General features: G+C 36.8%; 1 protein-coding gene across 1 annotated transcript; it reads right to left on the reverse strand.

Moving 5' to 3' along the window:
- Positions 1-947: 947 nt before the first annotated feature.
- Positions 948-6,174, reverse strand: LOC106060669 (uncharacterized). Its single transcript, XM_013218641.2, has 5 exons — positions 6,014-6,174; positions 5,329-5,347; positions 3,106-3,188; positions 2,846-2,921; positions 948-1,110 (listed from the first exon to the last, which is right to left on the reverse strand). Exons 1-5 carry the CDS (start codon positions 6,086-6,088, stop codon positions 971-973), a joined length of 393 nt encoding a protein of 130 aa, XP_013074095.2. The 5' UTR covers positions 6,089-6,174; the 3' UTR covers positions 948-970.
- Between the last annotated feature and the right edge of the window lie 5,214 nt (positions 6,175-11,388).

Consider the following 11,388-nt stretch of genomic DNA (forward strand, 5'->3'; position numbering starts at 1 on the left):
GGTGGTAGACTTACACTATGACAGGGAGGCTTATATGGTGGTAGACTTACACTATGACAGGGAGGCTTATATGGTGGTAGACTTACACTATGACAGGGAGGCCTATATGGTAGTAGACTTACACTATGACAGGGAGGCTTATATGGTGGTAGACTTACACTATGACAGGGAGGCTTATATGGTGGTAGACTTACACTATGACAGGGAGGCTTATATGGTTGTAGACTTACACTATGACAGGGAGGCTTATATGGTGGTAGACTTACAGAAGTTGACATTTCACGGGAATGTTTTCAGAACTTTTGGGAATAAGTCAAGAAAAGAAATGTCTTTCATTTTCCCCATTTCAAGTAACATGCCAGTCAAACTTAGTGAGAGTTCGTCAAGGGTCAAGAGAGATGGCTCTCCCCCCCCCCTTCCCATCAACTTGATAATCATTTAATCACTTCCGATGTTGTCTGAATAAAGAATCAACTTCTAAGACTAACATTGCGTTAGCTTTTGAGTTGTAGGTTTTCACTCTTTGTTAAATCGCTTTTGAGCGATTAGCTCCAAGACTTGTGGGTCACTTCCCTTCTGACAGATTTCACCGCTTAGCATTTCAAAATGGAGGTTGTTAACTCCCTTCTCAATTCCCCCTTTACTTTTCTGCCGCTGCCACTTTTGACCGAAGAATGAGTAATGACAAATTAATTTACCAATTAGCTTGAGTCATTATTATAAAACATAAATTAATATGTTTAGAAAATTCTTAAATGATGAGATAATATTTGCATTGAAATATTACTTTGTCTATTTAGAACATGCTGATACTACAAAGACAAGAGGATCCTACTTGGAAACAAAGAAGTCTGTGAAGATACACCTTATTTAAACAACAAAAATCACCCGGCATGCCTCGAAAACATGGTTGGATGAGAATGCATTTTCTAGCACGTGGAAACACATACACCTTCCTGATGAGATGTACTTACCCTGTTCCTGCATGGATCTCTATATAAGTGACCTGGTTAGTCCTAGGAATGAATTGAATGCAGTGACCTGATGCTCCATTGATATCATGCTCCAGTTCCCTCATGGCAGCTATGATAGTGTCGTGAATTGCCGAAGCTATTCTCACACGAAAGATAAAATATAAAAGGGAAATTATTTCTAGTAGACTAAACATTTATATTTTATTTGTCCTATAGTTAAAATAAAGAAAACAAAAGACATTAAGGGGATCGAACCCACGAGATTCTTCGCATAATTAGCACGACGCACTAACAACTTAGTTAATCGACCATTTTTCAAATGTTCAAATAGAAATATATAGATCAAGTTGTCTAAATGAAAACTCTGTTTGGAGAATCAGGTCGTTCACTACAAATTTTAAACTCTAGACTTTTTAAACTATAAAACCTTTTATTTTTATAAGTACTTGAATGGCTCAGTGGTTAGCACGTCACTTTACTATCGTGGAGGCTGAGACTTGATCATTTAAAAAAAATAAATTAAATAGCTTTTGAAAAGGCAACACTTACAACTTTCCCCAAATACCCCCCCCCTTTTTAACTGCTCCACAAAAGTAATTGAATCATAGTGCACCAAGCATGCTATAAGCATGAAATTTGCGCTAAAAATATATTTCCACTGTCACAAATGTATGTAAAACATTATGTTTAATTCATCCAATTATTACGGAAGTGATCTTTCTGATATAGTGATAAAGTATTTTGTCACGCAGTAAAAGTTTATGTGTGAAATGTCACCTCTCTAGGTTAGTGATCAGTTGTGAAAATGTAGTCTTTGTTTTTGACTTTTCACCTTTTGTTTACTATGTTGAACTAATTATAGGAAGTGACGAAAAGGCCAAGAGTTTATTGTTGATTTGAAATTAGTAACATTTTTACTTTAGAGGAAATGTACATGTCTAGACACCTAAAAGTTACAAATCAACACAATATTTAGTCCGTAGTTATACATTAATGAAGGTTTTATGAACTGAAGAACATTATAACTCCCTTTAGCAACCTTTTATTTGTGCTAAAAAAAAATGATTCTAGTTTTCTTAAAACCACGTACTAAGATTTGTACATCCTGTAGTCCAGGAAAACAAGTGTGATTGTTTGTTGTCCAAATCACTGAAACACGGAGTCTTCAGTACGTAAAAACGCCCTCTAGTGAGGGACGACTGCGCTCAACATGTTTTGTGTGTTTATGTTCAAAGCTTAACGAAAGAAAAAGTTATAAAAATGTTGAAAAGACCTTTCTGGCTTTCTTTTTAAGCTCTTTATAAAAATGTTGAAAAGACCTTTCTGGCTTTCTTTTGAAGCTCTTTAAAAAAATGTTTAAACGACCTTTCTGGCTTTCTTTTGAAGCTCTTTATAAAAATGTTGAAAAGACCTTTCTGGCTTTCTTTTAAAACTCTTTATGTTCTTTAAATCCAATTGGACCATATAGGAGACTGCTCGTTTTTCACAACGTTTTGACCTACTTTCAGTGGCGTAGCAAGGGATTTGGGGGCCTTGGGAGCTTGGACTTTTTAGGGGCCCCCTGAATTTTGGCATTCGACATCATGACATAAAATAATGTATTTAATAAATATATACGTCTCTCCAATGTGTGGAATACATGCAACATGGACACTATGCTAAATCGACAGGAGGCCGCGGGAAATCTGTTATAAGTTATAAAATGGTTTAATTTAATAATTTATATAGAATTAGCGCGGGTCCTATGACAGTTCGGGACCCACTGCGGTGGCATAGGTTGCAGTGGCCTAAGGCTGCGCGGCGTATGCTACTCGACTAGTACACTATAAAAGTCTACAATTAGACCAGAAATAATGTACAGAATTACTTACAATAATTTTGACTTATGGTGTAGTAGATTCTACCTTGAGGCCATCGGTGACTTGGATTGAGGATACCATTCCTAGTCTAATACACATAAAGAGTTTGTGTTATTAGTGAAAAAAAGAAACTCGCCTCTAAATGATTTGATCAATGGTAGTAGGCCTACATGTTATATCAGAATCATTAAACTACTAGATGTAAGTTATCTTTGATATGAGCTTTATGCCATTAACCATTAAGTAAAGTTTTAGCCTATTAGTTCACTCACCAGTTCAATCTCGATATCTCCCACAATGACCGTACCGTGTGGCGTGTAGACCAGACCCCCATCGTTAGTTTCTTCTATGTTATCTGGTGAAAAACAAACAATGAAGTTATTTCCTTTAAATAATGATGCTGTTTCTTCTTAATACACTAATGTCTGGAAGATGCATGGTTAATGTGATATGCTAAAGGATAATGATGAAGTTACCCATTTTACTCGGCCTTCGGCCTCGTCTATATCTTGGGTTTCGAGGCACTTGTAATAAGAGATGTGATACATAGTCATCTGCTTTGACACATTCAAGACTGAACCATTGTTAAGACAGGTCGGCGGAAAGAAGCTTTCGTTGGCCTAGAGTGCCCTAGAGTCTAGAGTTTCAAGAGCCTCAGTCTATTTTCTAGACTATTACGACTTTGGAAGTTGCTGGCAAAAGCCTCCCAGCCTCTTAATGGCACTCAAGTGGAAACGTTCTTTAGAGGAGACGATTAGACCAATAGGGAAACAAAAAAGAATCTCTGTTAAAAAGCTAAATGGAACCACACTGTTAGCATTGACGGGAATGGAAGACAGTCCTGTAACAATACAATTCAATACATTGAGCAGTTTTATTGCAGACTCCTAGCGGTTCCCCTGGTTCATCGGCCTAAATTCTCACTTCCAGCCCGAGAGTTAGGAAGGCGGGAGCTTCCACCAGCTTAGAGTTTCAAGATTCTCTGACTCAACTTTCAGGTCAAGAAAAATCTTTACAGCCTCAACGTCTCCCTGCGGGTAGAAAAGCTCGTAAGAGGAGACTTAAGTTAGGTAGCAAAACACGGTGGGGGGGGGGAGTCCTATGGAGCTGAGTTCATTGCACCAGGCGAGAAAGTCTCAACAACTTGTCCAATGACAAATGTGGTACCAGGCGAGAAAGAAAGTCTCAACAACTTGTCCAATGACAAATGTGGTACCAGGCGAGAAAGAAAGTCTCAACAACTTGTCCAATGACAAATGTGGTACCAGGCGAGAAAGAAAGTCTCCACAACTTGTCCAATGACAAATGTGGTACCAGGCGAGAAAGAAAGTCTCAACAACTTGTCCAATGACAAATGTGGTACCAGGCGAGAAAGAAAGTCTCAACAACTTGTCCAATGACAAATGTGGTACCAGGCGAGAAAGAAAGTCTCCACAACTTGTCCAATGACAAATGTGGTACCAGGCGAGAAAGAAAGTCTCCACAACTTGTCCAATGACAAATGTGGTACCAGGCGAGAAAGAAAGTCTCAACAACTTGTCCAATGACAAATGTGGTACCAGGCGAGAAAGAAAGTCTCAACAACTTGTCCAATGACAAATGTGGTACCAGGCGAGAAAGAAAGTCTCCACAACTTGTCCAATGACAAATGTGGTACCAGGCGAGAAAGAAAGTCTCAACAACTTGTCCAATGACAAATGTGGTATAGAGAAGGAAAATGAGATGGACTCCCCGTGCTTCTTGGTCTTCAGAGTGTCTTAGGATTTGAACCCTCAAAAAAAAAAGATAAGTGATTTTCCATTGTATCTACTTGGAACCATCACAGACAGAAAAAAATGTACATGACATCTGTTTGTATGGCAGACAGTTAATAATGGTGACATGTGGCCAGCACAACCACCAACCACCTTCCCCCAAAAAAGACTAAGACTAAGACTAAGACTGCTTTATTGATCCTTACGGAAATTTGTTGTGATTACAAGGACTCTTTTCTCATATAAAGACAACCCAACAGAAAAATACACATAAATACAATAATCTCAAGTGCCCATCAGAGTTGGGTGAACTCAGGGGTGTTCTAAAAATCCCAGAGTTCTAAATCACCTAGATTAAAACCCGAGAGTCATCAGACAGCTCGCTCTCATCACAGACTGCTTTAAATGATGCCTGTTAAAGCGAGCCTCATCATTTGCTTAGAGTCTTAAGAGACATGGTTGCAAAGCGGCAACTACTGTCCAATCATGAAGTAAATATTAAAACCCCATTGACACAGAAGTTCATTTCTTTTTAAAAACAGATCTATGCATTTGTTTGGAGTATTCGTTTACAATGTAAATGTGTGCGCAGTGAAGTTATATGAAACAAAGCATTTAATATTTTTTAAGTCTTACTTTCAGGAAGCTAGCTATTGGTTCCAGCGATCTAGACAAGAGCATGGACCTATTGAAATCTATTTGTAACTAAAACATATTTTAAAAAATAATATATAAACTCACCATGATCTATAAATGACACCTGTTGAATTAAAACAAAAACTCTTTTAGAAATTTATTTGTTAGAAATTAAAAAAAAACGCAGTAACAGAAATGTTTAAATCTCGATAAATATGATTAATGAACTGAGAATATGGTCTTTTGACCATGGAGTCTCCAAATTTGATATCAGCTGTGTTTTGATTTTGCGATTTTTTTTGTTCGATCCATAGCGAAAAAAATGTTACAAAGCAAACATTATATGTGTGTTGGTCTCCCAAACTGTTTAAAATGAGGACTGTCGCTTATTGCCCTTATTTATTTTGAAAACCTCTCAATATTGCGGACGTTTTGTGATATTTATTTCTTTGGAAAACTGATGACGAGGAATATAATGCTTAAGTTTTGAAACAAACATTTATTATTCAATGTAATATTGACAATATCTCTTTAAATATTCTCTTTAGACGTATTGTGCCTATGCTACCAGTTTGAGTTCCTGAGACTCATTCATCGCCCACCAAACGCGTCCTTCTTTAAGTTTTCAGTCTCAAGGACCTTCCGTCTGACAAGCTACTCTAGCAGCACAGCTACATTAATCTGTCTGTTTTCTAAGACGCATACTATGATTGAAAGCAACAGGAACCACACTATTACTGCAGAACACGTACAAATAATCTTGGTCAAATAGTTTCATTGTTAATCAAACCTCGATTTTCTTTGGTGCCGCTAAAGTAGCCGTCACAAAAAGTGCCGCCACAAGAAACAGAGTTACTTTATCCATTGTGCTACTTTAGATGCCAACTACAAGTTCAATCATATTTATACTTAGCTTAAAAACGTGGTTCAAATTCATATCCACATGTACACATTCTCACAGATACACACAGACACACATTTTAAACGAAGCCTAAGTATTTAGATTAGAGGCGAAGAATGCAGTAGAAAGTCTGGATTGTCTGTAGTCATTCTCTCCCCTGAGAAACTAGCTCACCAAAGTTTGAATGTACTTCAAGAAATCGATAAATAGATAAATTATATAAAGTCTAGGTCAAGATGGATTTCAACAAGCATATATTCAAATGTATAACAACTTCAAGGCTGATGGCTCCGAGCGTTTTGATGACCTTTTTTTTTTATCTACTTTAACATCAAAAAAAAATATTTTAAAGCACTTCACGCTGTTATTTTGAATTCCTAAGCAGGACAAAGTCTCTCAGCGCATTGTAAAAAGTGTAATTTTTTTTTTAATATTATTATTTTAACCTGAATATTTACCCTAAATTTCTTTGTCTGGCCTGGATAACTTGTTCAAACATACCGAGTCAAAGTTTCAGAAAGGAAATATCTCCTCCCCACCCCAAAGACAAAAGAATTGTCCAAAATGAATATAAAACAATATAAGGGCGACGTATTGTTATGAAGCTCAGTCTGTTTGCAACATAAAGTACTATACTTGTTAAATTCTTGTTTAATTTTCATCATAACAGTCTGTTTTACAAAGCTTATATCAACTCACTCTATCTGTCATTCTTTCTGTCTGTCTGTGTTCTCCCACACTTATTCTCGGATCAAGTTGAAACTTTGCACAATTATTTATTGTTATAAACAATATATTAATCAATAAAAATAATTAACCAACTTGTCATCTAATTACTTGTTAATAATTATTTTGCTAGATACCAACAAGGGAAACTAATCCTTCAGTATTCACAGATATTGTTAAATATGTCGGGCTTTGCCCCCTTAAATAATTGTACATTTTATTTCTCCAGCACCCATTCTCAGATCAAGTTGAAATTTTAAACAATTATATATTGCACCTAACAAATCATGAATCAATTAAGAAATTAACCAATTAGTTAATTAATTATTGATAATTCATTGTTTTTTAATATCCAAAAGGAAAATAACTATTACATTCTTGTATGATATAGCTGTAAGCTCTTCCCCAGGGCGGTCCTACGGATTGCGGGGCCCTATGCGAAACGGATTGCGCGCGGCCTCGTCTGGGTAGGGATAATGATAATAAGTGAAAATTAAAATTTTTTGTTAGAAAATAAATTCGTCTTTGCATTTTATTCGTACTTTACTAAGTGCAAATCATGATCAAACTAACTTTACGAGCCATCTACAATTGAAGGTAGATTTCCAACCAAAAGCCGATCTGCCTTTTAGATTTACTATCGACTAGCAAAATATCGCTTTTGATTTTGTTTAAGAGATCGAGATAGATTTAGATTTATATTTAAATGACATTGACTATTACAGTAAATTAAGAATTAGAACTTACTGTTTTTGGTTAAAATTCGCCCTATCATTTTTATTAAATGAAGCTGACAATGCCGGTTTTTTTTTTAATCGCGAGTACGATTGACGTTTTCCATATTGAATGACACCCGAAATTACACTTTTTTCTATTTTTCAGAACTTTTTTGAGTTTTCAGGATATTTTTAATAATTTCAGATTTACATGACTTTTTTCGTATACTTTGCAATTTCATGAAATTTCCAGGAGCTCCTGGAAAATCAGAAGACCGCAGAAACCCTGTTATAAGTTAGAATGGTTTAATTTAATAATTTACAACTAGAGTTAGCGCGGGGCCTATGAAAGTAGGGGCCCACTGCGGCCCTAAGACCGGCCCTGCTCTTTCCCTTAGATAAGCTATATATTCTAAGAAAGGATTTTATATATTTTGTTTGTTGTAACTGTGTAAGAATGAGAAACATTTTAGGTGGGGTTATGTAATCTGTTGGTCGTATTTTAATCTTAAAACATTTTTTTAAATTGATATTTCGAAATTATTCTATATTACGAAGGTGGTCCGTCTCATTTTATTCTTGATTGGCATTTCTACTGATCTGACCTAGTATTGCTACAGCTGTCTGTTATGTTAAGAAATATAATCTACATACTGTGCTCTTTGAGGAAAAAAAAACGGTTGTATATGAAGCAGTTAACAAAAGAGATAGTGAAGGTATTGTACAGGGTGGATATTCTCGTTGTGGACGGACGTTGTGGAAGAAGAGAGAGCTGCACACAAGTTTGTGTGTGTAATGGTCAGGGGCGTAGCTTGGAATTTTTTCCATCGTTTTGGGGACCGTGGGGGCTTAACCTCTTTGGGGGCCCTGCATTTTGCGTAATATTTAATTTTTCATGTAAAAAAAACATTCATTTGGGGGCCTTCAAGAAGGGGCGTGGGGGATTTTCAAATTCTCCCCCTCCTCCCCCACCCTAGCTACGCCACTGGCAATGGTATCATTTTATTATCTTGATTTGTTTTAGATCTCTAGATCTACATTATGTTTAAATGAACTTAATGACGACTTTAGAATAGTCAAAAATAATTTAAAAAAAAAACAGACAAATGAAACCAACAGCAATGATACGCTCATAACATACGCTAATGACGCTCAATACTTTAATTTGATCACTATTTCATGTCACTGGCATTCTTCTTCTTCTTCTAGCCAGCTTTTTGCAGCTGAGCTGTGAGCTCTTTTGCAGACTGTGCCAAGGAAAAATAGTGTGCTGTTCCTTTCAGTTGTTGAGCAATACCTTACATAGTCTTGGTTATGGTGGGCTGAAGTGGTGTTAGGGTCTGCCTAAGCTGGATTAGGAAGGGGCATTCAAAGAGGATGTGGATTACAGTATTAACAAGGATGGGTGCAGTGTCTACAAAGGGATAGGTGTGTAGGATTTATTTTGTTAAGATGGTAATTTAACAGAGGTGTGTGTCCTGTTCTTAGTTGGAAGATTGTAGATTTCTCTTTGCGGGGGAGGAAGTCATTACTGTCCAGTTTATTTGGCCTAGTCATATGTCACTGACATTAAAAGTATCAGACACTCAAGACAAACATGGGAACTAATGATAAAAGTTTCGTTGTTGGGGCTTTGAATGAGATCTTGACCCTTTACAAAAATATTAAATCAATTAGATAAGCAGTCAATAACATCACATGCGACCATATCTTCATTACATATGATTATTAACAATGTAAAATTATGTAACAATAATAACATTAATCAATCTCCGTATACGGTGGTATTAAGTTGTTAGTCGAACCATTAACACAGCGGCAAGGACTTCTACACGCGCACGTCTCTTCTTTTTGTATCGACGGAGATAAGGTTTTAGATGTTGATAGTTGGAGATACGGTTTAAGATGTTGATAGTTGGAGATAAGGTTTTAGTTGTTGAAAGTTGGAGATAGGGTTTTAGTTGTTGATAGTTGGAGATAGGGTTTTAGATGTTGATAGTTGGAGATAGGGTTTTAGATGTTGATAGTTGGAGATAAGGTTTTAGTTGTTGAAAGTTGGAGATAGGGTTTTAGTTGTTGATAGTTGGAGATAGGGTTTTAGTTGTTGAAAGTTGGAGATAGGGTTTTAGTTGTTGATAGTTGGAGATAAGGTTTTAGATGTTGATAGTTGGAGATAAGGTTTTAGATGTTGATAGTTGGAGATAGGGTTTTAGTTGTTGATAGTTGGAGATAAAGTTTTAGATGTTGATAGTTGGAGATAAGGTTTTAGATGTTGATAGTTGGAGATAGGGTTTTAGTTGTTGATAGTTGGAGATAGGGTTTTAGATGTTGATAGTTGGAGATAGGGTTTTAGTTGTTGATAGTTTGTACTTCATAGTTCTTGATATTCTTTCTAAAAATATTGAAACCAGCCTTTTTACCTGCCTGAGCTGACCACTTCGGGGCAGATTTTTGAGTTTGTGTTTCCGAACAAACTTTCTTTGTAACTTTTCAGGACTATGTGACTTTAATCCATTTATCCGTGGGGAACTTAAATTTTATTGCACAGATTATGAAGGCAGTTACGACTCTGACTAGAGAAACATTAACGTATTAGATCCTGTGGTCTTCACTTTTGAAAGAAAACAAAGTTGGGATAAATGATCATGTCTTGAAAATAAAGTGAAAATGAATTGATGACATCCTAAGAAAAGTTGCCAACAACAGAGCTAGACAAACCTTAGTTTGGGAAGATGGATTGGTCACACCCTGAGAAAAGACATATTGTTCCCTAAGCTTTTTAGTTTAAAAGCTGCTAAGAATGTTTTGCTGTTAATAATTTGTGCATAAGTGTCCATAGTCATCACTTCTTAGAAGTGTGGGAACTTTTTAAAAAATCGAATCCAGTTAAAATGAATCGAGAATGCTTCAAGTCTTTCAAATTAAAATAAAAGACATTTTGTTGTTGTGTTCCATCTCTCCCCCGCTCCTTTTTTAAAAATTAAAATTAACAAATTTAAATAGAAATTAAATTTAAAGAACAAGGTGACAACCATCATGACCATCAAACTCCATTTGAGTGAGGGCTTGAGAGGCTCAAATCCTCTCTTGCAAAAGCCCTGGACAGAAACCCTGCTGTCTTGCGTAGTGCATAAATGTCACCATACAGGTCGAGAATTTTGTGTTTCCCAGACCTGTCGAGGCGGAGATCAGCAAGTCTGGGGCAGTCAAACAGAATATGAGGCACGGTTTCCTCTTCCTCCCCGCAGCGGGGGCACTGTGAATCGAAATTTGGCCATAGCCGTGAGAAATATGAGCCATCAGGACAGTGGCCTGTCCTGCACTGTGCTATAATAGCTTGCTCAGGCCTGGACAGCCACCACCACGGAGATGTGCGGTCAGGGCGCCTCATGCGCTCCCAGACTCCACGGGACTTGTCCCAGCACTCAAACCACTTTTCCATTTCTGTTTTTTTTTTAAATTATAGCCAGAGCATGATGAAAACTTACAGCCTGTTGAGTGGGTGGAATTTGCCCTCCCTGGTGGACCAAGGAGTCTGCAATAGTGTTGCCAGTGACAACATAACTTGCTGTTCCTTGGAATGGACGGCTGTGATACTGATTGCGTTAGACACATACACGAGTTTCTTCAGTACGTCGTCCTTCAAATGTGACGTTTGTCGAAGAGAAACCAAATGTTTAAACTTTTCCTAAGAATTTGAAAGTAACTTTTATTTAATCAAAACTAAAATGTTCTCTAATTCAACCAGTCAGACACAAATTCATGAAATTCAACTCAAACTTGCAAAGCTTCATTCATTCTTACAAAGCTTCATTCATTCTT

This window comes from Biomphalaria glabrata, chromosome 2 (assembly GCF_947242115.1).
Source record: "Biomphalaria glabrata chromosome 2, xgBioGlab47.1, whole genome shotgun sequence".
In the NCBI taxonomy this organism is placed as follows: domain Eukaryota; kingdom Metazoa; phylum Mollusca; class Gastropoda; family Planorbidae; genus Biomphalaria; species Biomphalaria glabrata.

Bases quoted from the DNA above. Each gene is read 5' to 3' on its own strand.
- LOC106060669 (XM_013218641.2), bottom strand. From the start codon at position 6,088: ATGGATAAAGTAACTCTGTTTCTTGTGGCGGCACTTTTTGTGACGGCT. The intron at 2,922-3,105 runs GTGAGTGAACTA...TATGTGTATTAG, and splicing joins GAGATATCGAGATTGAACTG to ACTAGGAATGGTATCCTCAA. The intron at 1,111-2,845 runs GTAAGTAATTCT...GTGTGAGAATAG, and splicing joins CACCATAAGTCAAAATTATT to CTTCGGCAATTCACGACACT.